The sequence below is a fragment of the Mya arenaria genome, chromosome 3, assembly GCF_026914265.1.
Source record: "Mya arenaria isolate MELC-2E11 chromosome 3, ASM2691426v1".
Classification (NCBI taxonomy): Eukaryota; Metazoa; Mollusca; class Bivalvia; order Myida; family Myidae; genus Mya; species Mya arenaria.
The window spans coordinates 30,042,083-30,066,518 of NC_069124.1; the positions used below are offsets into that span (position 1 = coordinate 30,042,083).

At 33.5% G+C, this 24,436-nt stretch overlaps 1 protein-coding gene across 2 annotated transcripts in view; it reads right to left on the reverse strand.

The window, feature by feature from the left end:
- The window catches only part of LOC128229300 (solute carrier family 12 member 2-like), a 54,592-nt gene that overhangs the window by 11,721 nt on the left and 18,435 nt on the right, over positions 1–24,436 (reverse strand). The window contains exons 6-18 of one of the 2 annotated variants that reach the window (XM_052941138.1): positions 24,208–24,319; positions 22,392–22,519; positions 17,673–18,005; positions 17,103–17,210; positions 16,283–16,406; positions 15,789–15,890; positions 15,313–15,468; positions 14,374–14,473; positions 10,915–11,026; positions 10,400–10,543; positions 9,200–9,306; positions 8,076–8,203; positions 5,930–5,950 (exon numbers count right to left, since the gene is read on the reverse strand). In XM_052941138.1, coding sequence (XP_052797098.1) covers positions 5,930–5,950; positions 8,076–8,203; positions 9,200–9,306; positions 10,400–10,543; positions 10,915–11,026; positions 14,374–14,473; positions 15,313–15,468; positions 15,789–15,890; positions 16,283–16,406; positions 17,103–17,210; positions 17,673–18,005; positions 22,392–22,519; positions 24,208–24,319 — 1,675 coding nt within the window. The remainder of the gene's footprint in view (positions 1–5,929; positions 5,951–8,075; positions 8,204–9,199; positions 9,307–10,399; positions 10,544–10,914; positions 11,027–14,373; positions 14,474–15,312; positions 15,469–15,788; positions 15,891–16,282; positions 16,407–17,102; positions 17,211–17,672; positions 18,006–22,391; positions 22,520–24,207; positions 24,320–24,436) is intronic. The other variant, XM_052941139.1, reaches the window with a different exon arrangement.

The following is a 24,436-nucleotide window of genomic DNA, read 5'->3' on the forward strand; positions in this document are numbered from 1 at the left end:
TAATTTAAAAATGAAACTTCCATTCTTAACTACCAATTTCAACTCAAAATTGAAACTTTGAAAGACATCCACTCCTAACACTAGTTTACTACTATTTTTTTAATAATATCTATAAAAATTTCATAATGTAAATGTCATAAATGTATTAAGATATTTGAAATCCATTTCTCTAACAGAACTAATACGGGTTCATTTTGAATATACTACATAAGCACTAAGTAATGCGCACATTATTATTAAGCAAAATTTAATACATTTTAATGGAAGAAATCCTATTTGAGCAGTGGAATGGCTTCATTTTTCCAAATAATTCACTTTTAAATTCCATATTGATCTACATTTCACATGTCATACTTATTGGTTGAATTTTTAACATATTGTTGAACATTCAAAATTTCAAACAAAATGGTGCGTCCAGTTTTTGTGTGCATTAGTGTCATACTTATATAACTTTGCTGTGAGAAGTATGGGTATTTCCCAAACTGTGCTTCTGCTTAAATTGCAGAGCGGGGTTGGTATTCAATATGCAAATTAAGTCAGTCTTAAGGTTATACATCATTGACTTCATTCACACTATTGGCCAGTTATTAAATACAGTAATCGGATTAGCTACATCGCTCTTAGATTCAATTAAGAACAATATTGAATACCAGTCCAGTTGTGCTAGGCTTGAATTTTAAGTTTCCATCAAAACCTCAAAATAAACAACAACCTATACTCAAAACTATCATAAACCCCCAAATTAGGTCTATTAATAACTGTGGTACAACTACACGTGTGTTCCAAGATACAAACATAAAAACAAAAACAACACTTAAAATACATGGACAAGTTGAACGCACATCTGATAAGAAAAGATCATCATTCATTGATTAAAAATGATTGCAATAAATAATCAAAACGATTATTCTTACTGATGTTCACATTTTTGCTTTATTAATAAAAGAATAAAGAAATTTATTATGCAAATTGTGCTAACACAGAAATATGTTTCACAATGATCACAATAATTAGTAGAACATATTTTATTCAAGAAAATTGTAGAGCTGATTTCTGGATGTTATCAATCTAATAATGGCAGCTTTTTTTTTATTCTCATGCCTAATAGAAAAGAAGAAATTTAAAGATTCGGAACCTTGTTTTGGGAAAATCAAGTGTTTAAAGATTCATCAATATTCCTTCAAATTAGAGCAGGAGAATTAGTGGCAGACTCAAATCTTGAACCTAGTATCTTAAGTGCAGGAGTTTGGAACAGACATGAAATAAAAGGTTCAAATCTAAGACCTAGTATCTTTAGTGGAGGAGTTTGGAACAGACATGAAATAAAAGGTTCAAATCTAGGACCTATTATCTTTAGTGGAGGAGTTTGGAACAGACATGAAATAAAAGGTTCAAATCTAGGACCCAGTATCTTTAGTGGAGGAGTTTGGAACAGACATGAAATAAAAGGTTTAACACTTGACCTAGTTTCTTTAGTGGAGAAATGACCTTGAAGAATAACCTTGAGCAATAGTATGTGACCTTGACCTTGAACCGACAAGATCCAACTTTTTATACACATCAACTTGCTGAGTAGAAAAATGCAACTAAAGTTTCACCAATAATCTTGAACAGTATAATAGATGTTTGATGAAATGAACACAACAAATAAAGCTCCAGATTGGGAACTTGTATTGTGACCTTTAGCCAAAGGTCAGCATGGTTTCAACATGGAGAGGGCATACAAATCTATTCATAATGTGCATAAATGGGTCGGCAGTACCAATGCCCCCTCCCCCCAACAAAATAATAAACAATAAGAGCTGCAGAAAAATATTCATTTCTTTTAAGTGCATAAATGGATTGGCAGTGGCCTAAATATTCAAATTATTGTATCAAAAGCTGTGATGATTTTAGGCCATACATGCAAATAATGAGCAAATTTGAAAGTTTGGGTAAAATTATACTTTATACAGACCATTGCCAAGACCCATTTTACTACGCAGTAAATATACTCCAGTTTTTAAAGCATATTTTAGACCTATCATATTTGACATGGCTGAAAAGAATAGAAAAGAAAAATCAAACAATTTCATACAAATGCCATACAAAAAGTTAATGCATGACACTTGAACATTTGTATAGTATATTTTTTTCCATTCCATTCAATTATAATTTATCTCCTATTAGAGAACCATGTAACTTCATATGATACAAAAATCATGTTTTACATATAAATATTACAACACACAGTAGTAAGGTTGTCTGTAACCTGAATGCCTACTTGATCAACTATTGGTTGACTAATGCTTTCTACTTTTTGCAAATGGTTAAGAAAAATTATAAATTGTCTATATCAAAGAAAGGACAAAAATTGGAATTAATATCAGGAAAATCATTTTTCAATATAAATATATTCATTTATGTGCAAGGCCTGCTAAAATCCTGTTCATGTCTGTACACACAATAACACCCTTGACAACAATGATGAAGTTTTTAATACATCTGACGAGCAAAAATTAAAATCTAGTTTGAACATAATATTTATTTAACAATGATTGTGGAACAAATTGTTACATTATTATATCAACCACTCTCGTAGGCACGTTGTTATGCCTGAGAGTGGGCTTGTGTTGTAGGGATACAGGAGTACCCTGAGGAATCCTATTTGTCCAGCTTGATGACCACAAACCATGCACCCAGGCCAGGAAACGATACCAGTATGCCTGGGTAAGAAGTGAGTGTGCTAACCATTGCACTTACTTACAAATAATGAACAAATAACTTACATTTGAGTATAATTGATGCCTATTTGCACGCAACAGTAACAACATTTTACAAAACAGATTCATTGCAAAGTTGCTGCAAGATAACCTTGACAACACTGATGAAAATATAAATCAATCCCATTAGGAGTTAATGGGATATGTACATGGTTGCCTAGATGGTGATGAAAATACCCCTGCCAAAACCTGGCTGACTTGAATAGCCCAGTTATAAAAGAAATGTCCTGTTCTACTCATTTTTGTCATTGAAAAACTAATTTTGTGTTTCGTAAAAGTTCCCCTTAACAAAACAATATTACTGAATTAAAGCCGAGATGACAATATTAATAATATCTGTCATGTGTTCCCGTTCCGGATAGAAAAATCCGACCCGAGGGCACCTGCATTGCCAGGTAACGAGGCTTGCCGAGTTACCGGCTACGCAGCGTGCCCGAGGGTCGGATTTTTCTATCCGGAACAGACACACATGATAGATATTTTTTCTAGCATACCTTTAATTACATTTTTTGTGAAGAAAATACATAAGAAAGCACGTTTTTGTACATTTCACCAAAAAGCGTGTGCGATGATGTTTACTGACGTCATGACGCGCAGTAAATTGTATTCACCGCAAACATCAATAAGTTCCTTCGATATCACGTCTTTTAAGGGTTATTTTGTTTTGTTTTTAAGGAATATTTTTGTAAAGTTAATGTTAATCCAACTCATCTATTGAAATCTCATAACTATGGTTACATTTAGTGTTTAATAAAAGAAAATGAAAGTATTACGTCACAGCGCGTGACTCATCTGGCATGGGGGGATGCCAAATGAAGTTTTTCAGCACGGCTGAATTCACCAGAAATGCCTATCCAGTGTGCTAGAAATTATGAACTAAGGATGAATAAGTTTCAAGCAAAACAACCCTGAATGTTACTCTTGTCGTGTGTTTTTGTTTTTTTGATCTCCTAAGCAGTGATCTCCCCTGACAAGCAGAATCGATCTTTGCCACCATGAGCGAGTATAGCTGGATTTCAGCTTTATAAACTATGTTAACTCCTTTAATAAATGTTTTTTTCCTTTCTTTTTCAGATAGTTTTAGCAAATTTCTATTTTTCAAGGTGCATTGAGTCTAAAATACAAAAAAAAATCAAAATTAAAGATAATTGACAATCATTTTTATGTCTGGTCACGTGATCTGCATGGTGGAGGTGATAACTGTACTGTAAGGGAAGTAACACTGTGTGGAGGTTGTTGTTCTTGTCTAAGATTTTGAGATCGGAAAGAATTATATAGGTTCCTAAAGAAGTAAAAAAAACATAACTCTTTAGGAAACAGTACAGACACGAGGGCCTTTTTTTCTAGACTAAAAGACCCTTCCAACAAAATGTAAAAAAACACACAGAAAACAATTTTGATTTTAGGTTTCAATCAAAATTGCAGCTATCAACACAAGGTATATTTTTGCTTGAATGTAAGGAACAAATGGCCGAGAGATGGCGTGTAGATGAGACAACAGCAGTGAGACAGTCTTACCATGTTCTCGAGACGGTGTCCTCAAGAACACTGCGTGCAGCGAAAAATGTTACAACTTGTTAGTATTAGACTTTTTCATGGTAGCTCCATCCTTAAGAAAGCTTAGCTAAAAACAGTTAATTGCAATTCAACGTAAGAGTTGATTTTCTGGGTAAAAGCCAGCACTTGGGATCTTTATACAAGATCGTGGCGCCATGACAGACAAGCAGACATTTATTACATTTTGCAGTAGGCCACCTTCAGCACTAGTTGGTTAATGGAATCTTTGGTGAACAGGTATCACAATTTAAAATCTGACACTATGGTCATCAAAGTATAAAACACAACTACAGCTAAACATATATGTTACATATCCTAGATATGGCTTAATAGCTCATCATAAACATTTAGCAAAGAACGGGGAGTGAATTATTTCAAAGTTGTATACAGTTGTGAAAGTTTGTGAATGGTCATGTACGGTCGTTAATGGTTGCGTATGGATGTGATGGTCGTGAATATTCGTGTATGGTCGTGTACAGTTGAGTACGGTCGTGTACAGTTGTGTACTGATGAGTATGGTTGTGAACTGATGAGTGCGGTTGTGTACTCATGAGTGCGGTTGTGTACTGATGAGTGCTGTTGTGTACTGATGAGTGCGGTTGTGTATGGATAAGTACGGTTGTGTATGGATGAGTGCCGTGGTGTACTGTGGTGTACAGTCATGTACGGTTGTGTACAGTAGTGTACGGTTCTGAACAGTTGTGTACAGTCATGTTCGGTTGTGTACAGTTGTATACCGTTCTGAACGGTTGTGTACAGTCATGTTCGGTTGTGTACAGTTTTGCACGGTTCTGAATGGTTGTATACCGTTCTGAACGGTTGTGTACAGTCATGTTGGGTTGTGTACAGTTGTATACCGTTCTGAACGGTTGTGTACAGTCTTGTTTGGTTGTGTATAGTTGTATACCGTTCTGAACGGTTGTGTACAGTCATGTTCGGTTGTGTACTGATATGTACCATGAACAATATTTAGAATCAGGGGTTCCAATAGCTGATCAATTATTAAGTCAGGGGTCATTTTGAGTATAAAGAATTCATGCAGGGTAAAGGGGCTTAGACCATTTTTTGAATTCTTTCCAAAGTCATTAAAATGTATTGCAAGGAACTTCTTCCTACTGTTTTTAATGCAAAAAAACTCTGAAACCATTGTCTGTAGTGGAGGAGTGAGCATCTTTACAACCATACAATAGACTTAAGTTAAAAGATCTCAATACAGACTTCAATATCTTTAATCCTGAACTTTTGAACCCCTATAGGATGTTATAAGATGTTCTGTGAATAGGTATCAGAAACAAATTGTCATTAGATTGTGCCTTATAAGTAAGTGCATCACACATATTAATATCATAATTGAACTAAAATATCAGTACTGCATCATATTAATAATTATTTTGTTACATTTTTAATGAAATTTAATGAAGCACAAAAAGACTTAGATTAGGTTTTCATTTTAACAGAAATGAGTGATCATGAAAGTTATGCGCTCGTTGAAAGAATGTTACATTAGACACAAGACAATTAGACAGCCTTTAGACTTATTTCAAAGTTCCAAGATCTTAAAGAGAGTTCAAAGCTTTGTAACACTGCTCCAGAATTGTTCAATATCTTACCATGTTTTCTATTGACGTGATCTGTTAATATACATATCAAACTGCTATATTTTCATCGGTGCATTATCATGATGTGCATAATTATCTTAAAGAAGAACATTATGCAATGAATAACTCAAATAATCTCCCACTAAATGCATCTACATGCAGTTATTGTAAAGACATTAAAACAAGAGCATACAATTATCACATTCCAATTAATATCTATCATGTTTTTGTGGCAGGGATTGGAAAATATGACCACAGGGCATGTGTTAAGCTTGTGACAAGGTTTGCTAAGTTACTGTCTGCGGTACATGCCAATTGGTAGGATTTTCTGATCCGTACAGCAAAAGCAAATGTTTGACACTTTTTCTTGCACACCCATACCACCTTAATGGGTGAATAATTCACTGTTAGCATCAAGATCATTTCATTGTTAAAATTAAGTTTATGAACATTTTACTGATAGAATCAAGTTCATGAACATTTCACTGTTGTCAAGAGTTCAGGAACATATGTTAGAATCATGTTCATGAACATTTCACTGTTAGTATTATGTTCATTATCATTTCACTGTTGTCAAAATCAAGTTCAGGAACATATGTTAGAATCATGTTCATGAACATTTCACTGTTAGTATTATGATCATAAACATTTCACTGTTGTCAAAATCAAGTTCATGAACATTAAATGTTAGAATCAATTTTGTGAATATGTAAGGGTAAGAATCAAGTTCATGAACATTTTACAGTATAAATCAAGTTTGTAAACATTTAAATGTCAATATCAATTTCATGATCATTTCCCTGTTATAATCAAGTTCTTGTTTGTTTCATGGCTTGTCATTGTTTATGGCTGGCATGATGGCAATACTCTGAATTGCTTTCATATTCAAATAGTTCCACTGGGTCAATTCTCTTCTTTAATCTTTATAAATTGTTACTGCCTTTTCTGAATAACATGTAAATGAGAAAAAAAACCTGATTTGCCTAAGTTAAATTTTATTCAGAAAATTCTTTAAATTACACCGCACAATGTTTGTGATTTAAACGCTTCTAAATTTGCATTGATCTTCCGGTGACGTCACAGAGTGGTGCCCATCTGGCTTTGAGTTGCCAGATTGTTTTTCCCACCGCAGAAATTTATTCAAGATAAATGCTTGTCTGGTGTGCAAGAAAAATCTTTACTTCAAACTCTTTCAAAATAATTACTTGGTTATTGCAAAAACCGAATAGTCACAAATTAATAAAAAGTTTGCATTTTGCAAGTAACACATGGCATATTATGAGGAAACACATTCAATGGAAATAAGTAATAACAAGTCATGGGTATGATCATCACGGGTCTGATCATTAAAGCAGTCAATTTCTTTACTACGTAATAGTTAGTTGACATGAAGTAACATTCAAATGATTAAGAGTGGGCGGAGTGAGCATAGCGAACAAGCCCTTCTAAATCATTAAAATATTACTTTATGTCATCTCCCCATCTTAGAATACAACCTCATTGGCTGGTACATTGACAACGCAAAATCTGAGGCAGGGAGTGTGTATCTGATGAGTAGCAGTAGGCGGACCTTTCAAAACTCGCGAAAGTTGAAATTCTTAATGATTAAGCATAGTACTTAATGATTGCCTATCTGCAAATTCATTTGCTAAAATTGTAGGTTGTATTCTGAAGCATTTTATTCATAAAACTTTTATTCTATAAACATTAAATAAATTGGACATTAACTGAAACTTTAATTGATTCTGCACAATAATCAAGCCTTTTAGGATTCCAATGAAATACAAAGCAACATGGACAAACGATGGTTAATCAGTCCTCATTTATTTTTTCTCACTTCTGATAATTATTTTTACTAGTTGAAACAGCAATGTTATCCATTTAAAATCCCTAGTTGTTTTGTTATTTTCCCAGTTAAATAATTATGATACAAAACTATAAGTGTAAATGTAATGGAATCATTCATATAGATTTTATCTTTAAAGAAAACGCTCAAAATGCCAAATCAGCACTGATACATTTGAGGACCAAGATCATGTGATCCTAATGACTTTTCATTGATCTGTTATAAAAATGATTAGACTGGATTAAAACTATATTGATCGGCGTATAAAATGCATATTATTTGAAGTGCATTTCAGAAGTGAGTGTGACATACCATCATAGTTGTTTTCGTCATCCAGTGGAAGGGGCCCATCAACCTCCTCGTTCATTTCTTCCTCCTCCATAAACAGGCGTTCCCGCGTCCTCAACACTCCCACTCCATAATCACAGTCAAATGCATCACTGAAAAATTACTTTTGTTTAAAAACGCACTCTTACTCCCAAATAAGATTAACCATACTTAATATTATTGTTTTAATATGCTAAAAAGGATGAATACATTTTGAAAACAATCATTCTTATGAAACCGAGTTTAATTTGAAAGAAAGGTGCAGAAAACATGGTATTTCTACATTATGAGATGATAGTACATCGCAGTAAATCATTTAGCACTCACCAATCATTTAATATTTTTGCATTTTTAGCTTTTGAATAGATGGGTAAAATTTTGTAATCAGTAATTAATATTTTTCATAAATGCATCATCAGTACAAGACTGCTCATGAATCTGCTATATAAGGCTGCCCATGAATCTGCAGTACAAGACTGCTCATCAATCTGCTGTACAAGGTTTCGCATGAATATGCAGTGCAAGACTGCTCATTAATCTGCTGTATAAGATTGCCCATGAATATGCAGTACAAGACTGCTCATGAATCTGCTGTATAAGGTTAGTATATACAAATTCATTTTAGCTCGATTGTGACGAAAGCTAAGCTTATAGAATCACTCTCGAGTCCGTTTCCTGGGCAGAAACCAGTACTGTGTCCTTTTTTAAGAGGCCATGAGAAAGTACCCCTGATGGGGATCGAACCCACAACCTCTTGGGTGAGAGGAGGACACCTATACCACTAGACCACTCTCACCTCCCTCACCTTACTGTATAAGGTTGCCCATGAATATGCTGTACAAGATCACTCATAAATCTGCAGTACAAGATCACTCGTGAATCTGCAGTACAAGATCACTCATGAAACTGCAGTACAAGATTGCCCATGAATATGCAGTATAAGGTTGCCCATGAATATGCAGTACAAGATTGCCCATGAATATGCAGTATAAGGTTGCCCATGAATATGCAATACAAGATTGCCCATGAATATGCAGTATAACACTGTCCATGAATATGCAGTATAACACTGCCCATGAATATGCAATATAACACTGCATAACACCTACTGAATAACATTGAAATAGGTGTCCAGTGTCTCTGGTTTGTCGCTCTGCCAGGTGGACTTGAACCCCATCATCAGTATATTGGGCTTCAGCTTACCGATGCCTGCATTCTAAAATAGAGAATGGTTTGAGACACTTTACATGTATCTTGACTTCAAAACATTGGTCTACACATTGTGTATTATGAGTCTGATATATTCCCCATCAACATCATTTTCAGTGTTATGAAAAATCATTGGTTCTTAATATAGTTATTAAACAGGGGTCTAAATAGCATCCTAAGAAATACATATTGATTTAAGTCTATAGGGATTCTTTCCTGTGAATTCTAGACAAAAAGATTTACTGTGATATTAATATGGGAAAGGGCCATAACTGATGTTGGAAAAACTCAATAATACATTGATCAATCAATGTTTCTGATTTTCTGTGTTTCTTTGTTAAATATTGTGTTTAAGGTATCTTTATGATATAAAATATTATTAAAGAAAATTGTTTTCTTTTTCTTTTTATTATTATTATTACTATCTATTCATTTTATTTATAAAAAAATCATTTACTTCCAAGTGGTTTATAGAAATTTATTAGTGATTAATTTAGAGCTCACTGTTTAAAAAAAACAATGAAATAACATTCTGACATCAGTCTGTGTTTTGAAAATTTGGCCTGTTTGGCTGTCCAAACCATCCTCAGTGGGCACACAGATCGATCAAACAAGAGTGCCACAGATGGACCACCATTGCTTAACTGTTTTTGTGTTATCCTTTGAACAAGGGGCATAACTCACTCATCGTTGCAGTCAGAGTTACTCACCTTGTTACACATGGTTGTATTGTCTCTGGCAACATGTGTTTAATCTGAATATCTTAAATGATTTTTGAATTAAGGCTGATGATTAAGCCAGTGCAAAATTAAAACAATTTATAGTTGTCTGTTACATCCATTATATTCAAATGATGTATCTATAGTTGTCTGTTACATCCATTATATTCAAATGATGTATCTCATCCTTGTGGAAAGATAATCATATCAACCATGAGTCAAATAACCGAAAAGCCATGTCCAGGATGTGAGAATATGTTTCCTCACACCAGTAAGAACAACGGGGACAGATCCAGAATTTAAGAACGCACAATACGCAGGTAATTAAAAATAATCGGACATTTTCTATAACCATCAAGTAAACCTGCAGGCATGAACTACCTGCATGAGACTCTTGGCTCCCAGTCTGTAGTCGGGGGCGGTGGTAACACTGTAGAAGGCCTTGATGTGGCGCTTGCTTAACCATCTATTCACGTAGCCTCTCTTGTAACGACGGTAATCCTTTAAGGTATCAGAATGGCTGCCCTGGAATGGCAAGGTGAAAATATAGTGATGTTTGATAATCTGGCTGTAATAATCAATGGGATTTTCCAAATATCTTTTCTTCAATTTTGAAAAACGTCTGCGAAGTTACATAAACATCTTTATCATTTTGTTGGCCATTTATGTGGACTAATCCATTAGCTTTACAAACAAATTATTTATTTTCCTTTAACGAAGCAGACAGTGACCTCAAAATGACTTATTGGCACAATCAAACCTAGCACCATTTTTCTAAAACTTCCTTGCTGCCATTTATATGGACAAGTCAATTCTCCAAACAAATAATCTGTTGAGTTTATCTTACTTAATAGAAGCAGACGGTGATTGGATGGCAAATCAAACCTAGCACTCACCTCAATAATATGTCCACAAATCATGAGACTAATTTTCTTTGTGAGACCGTTGACAAAGTAGACAAGGTCTGGTCTGTTACATGGAAAGCCAGTCAATACAAGCACCTGCGGTCTGAAACATAACACTCCATTCAGCACTGGGACTTCACTTAAAGCAATTTACTTGTTTCATAAAACACTGCACAAATGTTGCAAACAGGTAGAAAAAGAAACTAGAGTTCCGTGAATCTGATGTGTCTGCTGTCAGTAGCAGCCATTTTTTTACTACGCCTTTAACCTTTGCTATATTGACCTCAAAGGTCATCTACCGATTTTGACGCTTGAGCAAATTGAAGACTCAACACCTGGTGCCATCATTACAAACGGTCTAAAGTCCGAGTTAAGACTCATGTAGAAAAACAGCAAATCTAAATTTTATTGTAACCCTCCTTCTAGTTCGTTTTTGACAATGAAATTTGTTTGATTTATTACTATTTCGAAATTGTACAATTATTCACATTTCTTTTGGTAAAAGGAATGGAATAAAGATAATTCTTTGAAATTCATTAAAAGTGTTCTTCTGAGTCTAGAATTGATTTTGAAACTGTCCGAAACCATGGCTCCGGGACATTTAAAGTTATTTATCAGAAATCCCCATAATTTTTCTAGCGTAGATCACCTTGATCTTTGAGCTATTGACCCCAAACATCAAGAGGGGTCATCGACTTACCAAAACCAATGTGCAAACCAAGTTGGAAAAATAAATCGAAAGTTTTTCATTAGAAACGGAAGTGTGACAATGACAATGTCAGACAAAGCAATCCCTACATGTCTGCCATGCTTTGCAAGCAACACAAAAGTACAATTAAGAAAAAAGATTTAACAAAATTCCTACACAAATTTTATAAAATAAAAGACCTGGGCCCCTATTCAAAAAAGTTTGTCAGGCTTATGATCGTAACTTTCTAGGCTTAACTCCATTTTTGGCGTTAGCCGTGTTTTATTAGAAAATATTGTCAAGATATTTATCACATAGATTCTGCCCATAACTTTACAATTTAACCCGAGCACTCTTAAAGGCCTAGTTTAATCCTTCTATAAATGCCCCCCCCCCCCCCCCGGATCTGAATATCGTGCGGTGCAGTTTTGGAGGTTTTATTATTGAAATGGACCCTAAATGGCCCTGAGCCAATAGACAAATAAACAGGAAATTGGCCCCTACTGTGACATCAGTGCAATTAGCAGGAGATGCACAGCAGGGGATTGTCATGCCAAACATTCCTTAAACTAGGCCTTTATGCAGCGTAAGGTTTACAACTAAGATATCTTATTGAAACGGCACTCAGGCATTTAACTGCTAAACATTAAAATGTATAAACAAACATATAACAAAAAATGAAAAACATTAAAAATATAAAATTAACTGAATATATCGACGAAAAAATATCCCTAGTAAATATATATAAGAAAGTTGTCAACTGTTAGAAAGTAGAAATGTCAAAACAAGGTTGTGAGTAAAACAAAATAAAACAATTAAAAATACATGATAATAAAATAAACAGAAAAAGCCTAAATTCTGCCTCTATCATTGAAGAAAGAAGCGAAATTTTCCCTGCATATTTCCCCTTTCTGAATCAGTAATTACCTGTCAGACTGCAATGTGATGGATAAGCATAAAAAGGTTGTTGTTTTTGTATCAATTTTCATTTTGATTTGGATAAATGCAATGACTTTACAATGGCATGCCTGCCTGAGACAGATAAAAGATGATATAATATACCTTTAAAGATACACTGGCAGTTTCTACACATATTATGATACACCTAACTTGCAGTTTCTACACATATTACCATACACCTAAATGGCAGTTTCTACACATTACCACACAACTTACTGGCAGTTTCTAGACATATAACCATTCAACTAACTGGCAGTTTCTACACATATTACATTTCAACTAACTTGCAGTTCCTAGAAATATTATGTTTCAACTAACTGGCAGTTTATATACATATGACCATTCAACTAATTGGCAGTTACAATAACATATTACAATTCAACTGGCAGTTTTTAAAATATTTCCATACACCTAACCTCACCCAACAGAAGCATCTGAACGTTCAGCTAGTGATGATGTAAAAATTTATCAATCTGATAAATGAAATTGCAGTGAAAACATATTATACATTATGGCCATTTGAAAGAAAAACAGACATTCAACATTGAATAAACTATTATTTTTTGACAAAAAAATGCAAACCTAAAAAAATATTTTTGACTAATTAGACAAAAACAATATTTTTTGTACAGGATTTAATGAATAATACCATGAAAACTTCAGGGACAAGCCCAGTAGTCAGAAATTCAAATATATAACCCTGCTTACAGGCAAAACGTTACTGCCCAAACGACACTGAACTAGAGACATAAATATATAAACACCACAAACAGTCCCCAATAAATGATTTGTTTACCGCCTTCGAACACTGAGTGAAACTCGAGGTCATTGGAACACCATGTCTGCTTGGGAAAATCATCATTACAAAATGCCCAGACATGTTTAAAACTAGATTAATATGAAAGGACTAGGTTGTCTAAAAATCTGCATTCAAAATGGACAGGATTAACGAAATATGTGTTAATGTAGAAACCACAAATGGTATTAAACACGAACATTAATCGATGGCAGGTCGAGGTTTTACACAACAAATCGTCTAAGTGTTACTTAGTCACGCCACTTACCCGCCTGCTTATAAAAACGTACAAATGCTATAAATCAAACTGTCTGTATGAAATCGTTCGTTTTGCAACAAATAAAAATAATCTTTAGACACATGGACAGGAATAAAAAAATATAATGACTATGTTACAGTAAATCGGGATAAAGCTTTTACTTACTGAATTTATATAATACTTATCATTTTAAAACACCCATAGTGAATTTAACATGTATTTATTTATAAATTACACATTAGTACTGCTTTCAAAAAGCTATATTCAAAATTAAGTTACAAAATATTTGACTGAATTCCTTATGTGACAACATTTAATTTCTCTGAAAGATTCACGATCATGTATAGAAATCATTCTAAGTGCATAAAACACTAGATTTGTTTTTTAGAACACCTCGGCCCTTTTCCATCAAACAACCTCGGATATATATGGAAGGTTTACAATATGTCAGAATTCTTTACATTTAACTATGCTGCAAGAAGATCACTTAGCAATTTCAATTTAGCAGTTAAACCTTTATTCCTAGGAATCTTAATTATTTATGCAATATAACACTCCACTGGGAATAAATTTGAACTTACTGATACAAATTTCATGTTGAAACACTAATTAATTAATATTTTTATTTTTAATTTTATGAACTGCTTCTACTCATGCATCAGCATACATCCAAGGTTGTTTTCGATGAAAAATGGCTGAGGTGTTCGGACTAGATTTGTGCCAGATGTGCAGCTGTAATATCTATACCTGAAGTTTTTCACGTGATCCTCGGTCTGGGAAAGCTTTAGGGCGGAGTTAAGCGCATTTCTGTATACATTGGCTTGCTGGGAAGACCCCCAATTCACATCTGCAAATAAACAGCAAATACTTTATCCTGCTAAACTGCATTCCTATTCTGGATGATGACCTCAATCACCGATTTATTACTTAAATTTTCAAAAAACACTCATTATTTGTTGAAAGAATTGTTACAAAAAATACTTTATTTCATTTAAGAAAACATTACAGTAAATCTTTTCACCCATTCTGTAAATAAAGGAACCAGCCAAATCCAAAACAGTTATCATAAAACTTAATAATAGTGCAGGATTTTTTTAAATCACTTCATAGTTGATACGTTAAAGCATTATTTAGCGTAAAATTGAAACGCTTATGACTACAATACATATAACAAATCATAAATTAACACTTTTCAACATGTTGATTAAAGTTTTTTGTTGCCTTGTTGACACATTACAAACAATAACAAAATAATTAATTTTCATTTTGTATTTATATGTGCTGATTAATCATCAGAACATATCCAAAGATGTTGACTTCATTGGAAATTATTCGCAATTGCTAAAAGGCCATATATAAAATGTACCTTGAGGTGTAAATAAGCCATAATACAGTCCAACCTCGTTGGGTCGAACTCCCAGGGACTGGCAAAATCCAGTTTGAGCCAACAAGGAATTCAAGCCAGCGAGTTCATGCCAACGAGATTCGACTGTACTATAAATTAAGTAACATTTTTTTCGCCAAAAGTGCAGACAAAAGCCATTACTTATTTCATGAGTTTATTCATGTGTCACATTGGCCTCATTAAAATAAGTATATACAGTTTGTTATATCCATTGAATAAATTGTGTTTTTTCATCTTCTACCATTACAAATAAAGGAGACAGAAAAACTAAATCACGTTACCTGGTTTCCTATAATGTACATAGACAAAAATAGCGCCAATCACAGCGAACGTTAAAAGGGCGGTCCACCAGTTGATAATAAACATCACAGTTACACATAATAAGGCACCAATCAAGCTCAACCAGCGGTTATAATAAACGAAGGACGGTCTCCAGCCTGAAAAAAAACATGTAAGGTCATAAACATGTATACAGATCTTTCTCAAAAACTATTTCCTCATATTACTTGTTCATGTTGTCAGATCAAGTCGAGTAAAATGCTGTCGAGTAAAATGCTTTATAAATAATTTTAGAACTGTTAATTTCATGTTTGTTTGAGGCTTTTACTTTTGGAAAACGGATTTAAGACTAATCAGGTTTTATTGGAAACGATCAAATAGTTTACATTTAAAAGTTAACAACAATCCTCGTCAATTAAGTTGTTAACTTTAACAAAGTTCTGAACAATAGTCAGTAGAATTAGTCAGTGACACTTACCAGGTGATTTGGCTATGGAATTGTCAAAACAGGAGTAGTTTATCAGCATATACGCCATCAGGAAGAAATTTGATATTATTGGGGCTATTGCATTGAGATCACCTGTAACAGAAAAACATAGTTACTCTACAGGAAAAAATTTTAGGTGCATGCAAAAAATCTTTTTTATATAATTGCAGAAAAAAGTAAGATTTGAGAATTCTTTTTTTAAAACAGCAGTGCTTACTGTTACGTAATGCGCACATCCTAATTTTAGGACACCAAGTTTGTTGATAACTGGTTGTAATGAAGTCAAATTTAGAGAGTGGAAACTCTTGATACAGGTTTTACCAAGTCAAGGGTCATTACTCTTGAGTGACTTGACCGATATGGCTGATTTGACCAAGGCATCTAAAGTTATGGCTTTGGACAACATACTGGATGCATGTCTTGAGAAAGTTACTCCTCTAAATACTCTCTATTTATTTTGTACTTGTATTATTACTATTTTTTACCTATAAGAATAAAAGCAAGGCCTATGCCATATGCTAGAAAGTACGCCCTCCTTGGGTTCTCACTGGGGCCATAGCCTTTGGCGAAGAACTCCACCTTTGGAAAGATTTGATCTTTGCATAAAGCCTGCAAAAAAAGAAATTAAGGTATTACAAAGCAACAATGAAATATATATATCAAAATAACATCACATGGGTTAAGGGCAAAAAAATAGGATAATATCATGTGATGTAAATGTTATATTAATTATTTATATATAATTTATATCACATGACATTATAGAGAGAGAAAAATATGAATAACATATGTTAATAGATACTTAATGCAATTGGAGGGGCACAGTCAAGGTTGATACAAAAATAATAATATTAATGTATTATTATGCTTTTCTCATTTAGATATATGATCAAAACCAAAAAAGCAAATGATTTGTGTACACAGTGATCGATATGAGCACAAACCCACAAGCACGCCACTTGTGATCGAAATTAGCACAAACCCACAAGCCCGCCACTTGTAAAATGCTTTCCTGGCTTGCTCAAATTCCTGGTTTTATCTGGGAGTAGTATTAAGATTTGTTATTGGTCCAAGATATGATATAGTAGGGTTTGTTAAAAGTTTGTTTGATGCCAAACACTATTGTAAAAATTTGGGCTTGTTCATTTTTAAAGTCTGATTTACAAGACTGTGAACAAATATTAACCTTTATATATGGTGGGTTTTTTTTCAATAAATAGCTCTGTGGTAACAAATTCCCCTATCAAAAAGTGCCAAAATATCTTTTATCAGTATAACAATTGATATTATACAACTGTGAACTACCTGAAAGACTTTTGGAGCAGACACAAGACTAGCGAGCGCTGATGACAGAGTTGCCGACACGATTCCTGCCGTAATGAGAGGGCCGAACGCTGATACCATCTCCATCACCTTAGAAAGTAGGCAATTATGGTAACATGTAAAGATTCACTTCTATTAACACATTAATAAAGATATATGTTATATAGATAGAAGGTGCAATTTAAAGATAATAATTTCTTTATAATTGGTCACCAATAACTAAGGTGAAAAGTAGCTGTTCTGTGTGACATGACAAAGCACAAACATTTCCTCAAATAATGACAAATTACAATTAAGGCTGGTAATTTTTATAGTCAGATGGACCAAAATTAGACACATCAAAAATAAAATCTTACTAAAGCTTAAATTTCAAAAAAGGAATGCAATTTAACAAAAAAAAATTGATTATCTGGAGAGGAGCTTCTGCATCCCAACTGACAACTCCTGAAGTGTTCTTTTGGCATCACTCCAATATGGACGCTTTCTTTTCAATCGTGCTAAAATTCGTTTAAACTTTATCATGATAATATGAACACAATTTATTTTACTTACCTGGTAATCATGGACAAGCCCAAATTTGCAGATGTTGCCAGGTGCGAGAGAACAGTTCGAGAGATTATCCAAATTAAGGTCAATCTTGGGAACCGGCACTCCCCCTTCTGTTGATGAAGCAGCCATTATTGAAGCTGTTGTCATCGGCAAACTTGTTGTCATGGAAACTGTAGAGGTGAGATTCTCAAAAGCATCTAGTGTTGTCATGGAGACGAATGGTCCTGTTGCTTCACGGAGGATCGTGGACCCCAAAAGCCAGATAAACGCGATGTAGGAAAATGACGAGATGGCAATGGCAAGAAATGTTCCCTTGGGAATGTCTTTCTGAGGGTTCTGTGAAGAAATACAATGAGAAAATTGTTAAGTTCTTAAAAAAAGAAATATATATAATTCAGGTTACTTGACCCCAACTTCGAAAAAGGCTCTGACCCAACGTTTTTATAGTCAGATAGTATATAAAATAATACATAATATCTTTAACTTTTTTTTAAGTGGGTGTTTTATACAGATGATAACATTAACACCATTCTCCAATGATTAAAATAACTTTCTTACATAAAGCCATATAAAAAATAAAATAATAAGCCAGTTTCTGTAAAGGTTGTAGCCCTTACCAAACCATTTTGGGGGGCCTAAATTAAATGGGGTTTCTAATATGTCCGGTTTGCGCAATGTTTTGCACTGGCTTCCCGGTTATTATTGTTATTACATTTTATTTATTATTATTCTCTTTTTTTTTACTCTTTTTTTTGGGGGGGGTGGGGGTGGGGGTGGGAGGTGGGAGAATATATTGTTAATAAAAGGGGTTCTATAACCTTTGAAAAAGTAACAATTACTAAAAATGTGTCAAAATGACATATTTGTAATCATCTCTATCAATCACAGAAAATTTGTACATCAAACTACAGTAAAATAGATCTGTCTGACAGTTACTTTTTTCTTCTTCTTTTTTTTTTGGGGGGGGGGGGGATGGTATATTGTATACAAACCTGGCTACTATAACATTAGACACTGCTAACAATTACTAAAAATGTGTCAAAATGACATATTCGTAAACATTTCTATCCATCACAGATAATTTGTATAACCACTACCACAATATAGATCTGTCTGACAATGATGGAAGAGAGTCTGTCTCCAGATTGTGGATGTGACAGTAGTATGCATAAAGATGATGGGCTTAATAATTGAGTACTTACAACAATGATGACAAATGTCATGTTCAATAATAACCCCGGGACAAATCAACCACACTTCGATCTTTGGCAACTTTTGTCTTATAGGGACACACTATCAGTTGATGCAAAATAAGATGGTAGTAGTTTTATTCGTGCACTATGGTAAAATTACTTCAATTTGTATTTTCCATCATGTTATTTACCAAATTGCATGTATATGCTATTACATGTTTGTTGTAACAATATGTTAATGCGACAAAATAAAAATGTGTATAAATGTGTGTGTGCAAAATATTTCTTTTCTACTTTGAATGCACTTTTAATTTTAAATCATTTGACTTTTAAATGATTAAAACAAAAACAAACGTGATTTGTGCAGAGTTGAATAAAAACTAGCTGTTATAAATCGAGTTTTAATTAATAGCTACGTTGCCACAAATTCTCCAATTTAAAAAGTTCCAAAATATCACTCCGATTTTTCTTATTGGTACCTTTTTTTATCATTCAACTCAAATGAGTTTTACAATAATAAATCATTAAATTATTATTATTTTTTTTTGCATCAATCAATAATAAAATATGATGTGCCCCTTAAAACAAGTCATTGATGAGCATTTTCTGACATTCTAATAATCATTGACTGTACTGTCAATCAATTTCCCATATTTGGCTTTTTATAGACACACTGATAATACAGTTCATTTTTCAAAACAGTAATTTATGGCTGTCTATGGTCTAAAATGAACGCCTTTCCTCATAATACCCTGAGGGCAAAGCAACCTCAATTCTTGACACGTTTTAATTTCAACACATCATAGATATTTATTATAATACAAACTACTGAACACTTTATGACATGTAATAATCATTGACTGTGCTGTCAATTAAATTCCCATACTTGGCTTTTTATAGACAAACTGATATACTGATGAATTGTCCAAACAGTTTACTAATGGGTGTCTTTGGTATTAAATGAACGCCTTTCCATTATTCAACCAAACCTCTGTTATAGTTCTATTTCTGACAAACGAAGGTAATGGCTTATCAGGGAATAAAAAATAACATAAGGGCTACTTTTTATAGAAGTGATTTTAAGCACTGAACATAACACTTGCGGACAGAGAGATCAAACTTCATTTTATATGAGGATGACAATTATTTATTTTTAGTACTAAAAAGCTATTTTGGGGGAATGTTCATTGCAGTGTATGAGTTGTTCACATTTTTAAAACCAATTCTCTCATAGCCATTAATTACCACTATAGTTTAAACGGTTCGGTTATGTCATCCTGTTTGATCTTGAATCTATTTTCTTATTTTCTCTGTAATATTTTTTTCAATTTCTTAGGGTTTAAGCTTCAGAGGTATGGAACGGTGCTGCAGCCCGTCTTTAAGAATGTCAATTATTTCTTCTGTTTTGATAAAAAAACACTTATCTGCAATGTTATGTATATATCAGATAGCCACTTGATGCTTTTAATGTATGACCTTGACAATGACCACTGATCTGTACTCGAACTATACCATGTAATATGACTATAAATATGAACAAACTTCATATATACGCAGTTGAAACCTGACTTATAGTACCAAAATAAAACACAATTCCTAGAAACCGGATTTGAAATACCTAAAATTATTAATTTTTTTTGTCAAATTCGTAATGTTCAAGTTCTTCACAGGCTGATACAAAGTGCCCTTTTTAAACTTGGCACCCAGTCACTCTTCCTCAGCACCCTGGCCCTTTTTAAAACCTTACTTAAACCCTACATACAGTATGAGAGGTGGAAATAAAAAAAATAAATCCTAAATTGAAAAGCAAAACTTAAAGAAATGATAAAACACACCATTAATCAATTCAATTAATTCAATTTTCTTGGTTAAACACAACTGGCCCATTGTAATTTAAGCTAAATGTACAAAAAACAGTTTTTACGAAATTCAATAAACTAAGTTTTTTGTTTAAATCCCGTCATGTAATACATGTCAAACATTGCAAAACCACAGGTTCAAAGCGTCAAGTTTAATTAAAACTGAGCAATGCATTGTTACAAGACTTAGTGCAGACTGCCTGATAAAGTGCATCATGTCAGCATGGCCGCATCAGACCGGTTCATACAGCCTCAGCTACTGCTATCAATTAGCAAGGTATCAACTAATGCTATCAATTAGGAAGATAAATAACATTAAAGCATGTGTTCATTAGGAAAAACATTAAGTTACAAACTTAACATTATAATTTTACTGCCCTTCAGTGCAGTGATTTTCCCTGAACAATTTGCAGCCGGATTTCAGCGCAATTCCAAATGCTGAAACATATTCTTTTTTCCAACTGCAGTCTCACAGATTGACAGTTTTGACTTTTATTATACATTTTTTTATCTCAGAATCAGCTGATTTTGGCATCAATGCCTTTAATTTAATGATATAAGTTATTTAATGATATAAGTTAAGTTTTAGAACAGATCTGAATTTTTTGGAAAACTTGCTAAAAACTCATTTTTCTGAAAGCTTTAGTAAAGCTTTTAGTCATAAAACATCAATTTTCTAATGTAAATATAAATATAACTGGGATCTGATCATTTATCAACAGTGTAATATCACTGGTTTCCAGACGTTTACGTTCAAATTAGCTCATTCCCAGACAAAAAATTAAAAAAATCCTGTCAATACAGTCAATCTGTGAGAGTGCAGCTTTAAAGTAAAAATTTCTGTTTTCTCATACAATTAAAAATTGTTTCATCTAAAATGAGTCTCAATGAGTAACCGCGTTTAAGTCCATATATAGAAACATCAAAATGCAGAAAAATCCAGTTGGAGATTTAAGTGTTTACGGTTCATTCATTCATTCATGATATAATGACATGTGAGTCACTTGCACCCCAAGTTAAAATGAACAAGATGTAGTTTAAGTATTTCAAATTAAGCTAGCATGTCCTGTTTTCGCTCCCTTGGATTTGAATACATGAACTAAATCAACTTTTTTTTTTTTTAACATGAACTATATTAACTTTTATTACTTTGAAATACATGGCTATACAACTTTCTTTAATATGTTATATAATAATTCATGAACTATACTTTATTTAATATGAAATACATGGGCTATATAACTTTATTTAATATGAAACACCTAGACTTAAACATACACCCAGGGGTGGAACCAAAATTGAAATTTAGAGGGGGGCATATCTTTGGGGGAAAACATTTTGACTTGCGCTCCTCCCTAAGAAGCAAAATTTATTTGGTTTTAATGTTGGCAGGGGTGTTTGGGGGTACTCCACAAGACAATTTCCACAATTTCTATGGTACATTTTGGGCGTTATGTTATAACTGTTTTCTCCTTTATTGAAATAAAAAGTAAAATTTGATGATTTTAGGGAGGGGGGACCTCGTCGCATGGCTCCCTGGATCCGCTAGTGACACCAACGGATTAGGATTTTTTTTTACAAAACTTGAAAACCAAAGTCAAAGCAAAAGGTACTTCATCTCATACATATTAGATAAGTATAAAAAAGGTATACAAACATGTGCCACTTACTTTAAGGTCACCTGAGATATTGGCCCCGGCCAGAATGCCCGTGGCAGCGGGGAAGAAAATGGAAAACACAGAGAAAAAGTTTTCTCCATCTCGGAACTTGGGCCCCAAGTTGGAAACAAATACATCGCCTGAAAAGTACATAAACCATTATAGTTCTTCATAGTGACCACCATATTTCGAAAAAGCTATTCTATTAACTATTCTATTAAGTCTTTAGGTTTTCCTGAAGAGAAACCAGTGTATGTTCGTTTATGATGTTAGAATATCATAATCCCAAAGTTAGACCTTACTTTAAAGCAAAAGTATCACACAATAGTTTGCCAAAAAAGTTTATTGTGGTTTGTATCCAAAAGCTTGATCTGTATTTCATGATGTTCAACATGTGTACAAAAGATGTTCATGATGTTTTGTCCGGAAAAGTTGAAAAGTTGAAAACGGACCAAAACTCAATAAAAAAATGGTAAAAAAATGGCGGTTTGTTACCAAAGTCGAACTTGACCTGTATTTTATGATCTTAAACATGTATACAAAAGATGATTTAAATCCAATGATCTTTTATGATATATCGGCTAGTTACCATTTCTTTTGGCAAATTGAAAAGGGGCCATAACTCTTTCAAAATAAGTTGATTGTAACTAAAGTCGACTTGACCTGTATTTTATGGCCTAAAACATCTGTACCAATGATTATTTCAATCAAGCAACCTTTCATGAGAAATTGTCTGGGCTTTTTTTTGGGGGGGGTGGGGGGGGGGGGGGGGCAAATTCTAAATTAAAAGGGGGCAATAACTCCATCAAAATTAGTGGATTGTAACCAAAGAAGATTGTGACCTGCATTATATGGCATTAAACATTTGTACAAAATTAATTTAAATCTATTGACTATTTCATGAGTTATTATCTGGACATGATCGAACAATCGAACAACCAACAATCTCATTTCTATATAACCTCCAAAACATTCGTGGGTTGTATAAGACGTATTATCTCAAAATTCATATTGATTACAGTAAGTATATTATGTTGTTCTGCAGCCTAATGTCCAATAAACAAAACAAGAATTCTACCATTCTAATCCATTGTTAACCTGGTGAATTCCTGTACAAAACAATGTTATGCATCATACTGGCACTGTCGAGAGATGTTTATCAAAATAGTTGATGATGCCATTATTCTTGGATTCCAGTTCTACCCTGTTTCCGGAAAAATAATTATCTTGATGCATTCTTTGATCTGGCTGTTACCTGTTGTAGGTGAGACAGCGCAATTAATCCAAATCAATTGTTAACTAACTAGTTAAAGTGACACTCGTATTTAAAAACAATACATACCCATGTAAACCAAAAGTGAATTTTGAGTGACTTACTAAATCATGCATTTATGTAAAATATTAATTACTGATTACAGGATTGTAGCCATGTATTTAATAGATGAAAATGCACAAATATTAAATGACTGGTGGGTTCTAAAATATTTACAGTGATCAACTATCATCTCATAAGGTAGAAATACCGCGTTTTCTACACCTTTTTTTCAAATTAAACAAGGTCTCCTTTATAAGAACCATTGTTTTCATTTTATCATTCATCCCTTTCAGTAAACTAAAAAAAAATGTAGTAATTGTGGTAAATCTTATTTGGGAGTAAGAGTGCATTTTTAAGTTAGAGTAATAGACCTTATATACACACTTCCTCTCACCATGTGCTGTCAAAATAATTCAATGAAATCCCTAAAATATTTGTTTAATTCTACAGCAAATAGAACATTGAAGCATGGACAAGTAGACGGACCAAGCTGCAAGTTGTGGCAATACCTACCCCTATACCCTGTAAATCCTCGCTCAAGCTTCATTTCATTGGGTGGAATGACTGTACCAATGAAAAAATCTACCATCGCTATCAACAATACAACCATCAGCACCAACTGAGCCTGCAAAAACAAGAGATGATAATTTGCAAGGAAGTTTGAATTCCTATTGTACTAAAAGGTACTTGTCACAGCGCTTTCTTTCAATGTTTTTACCCTATAATTATATTATCTATTGAT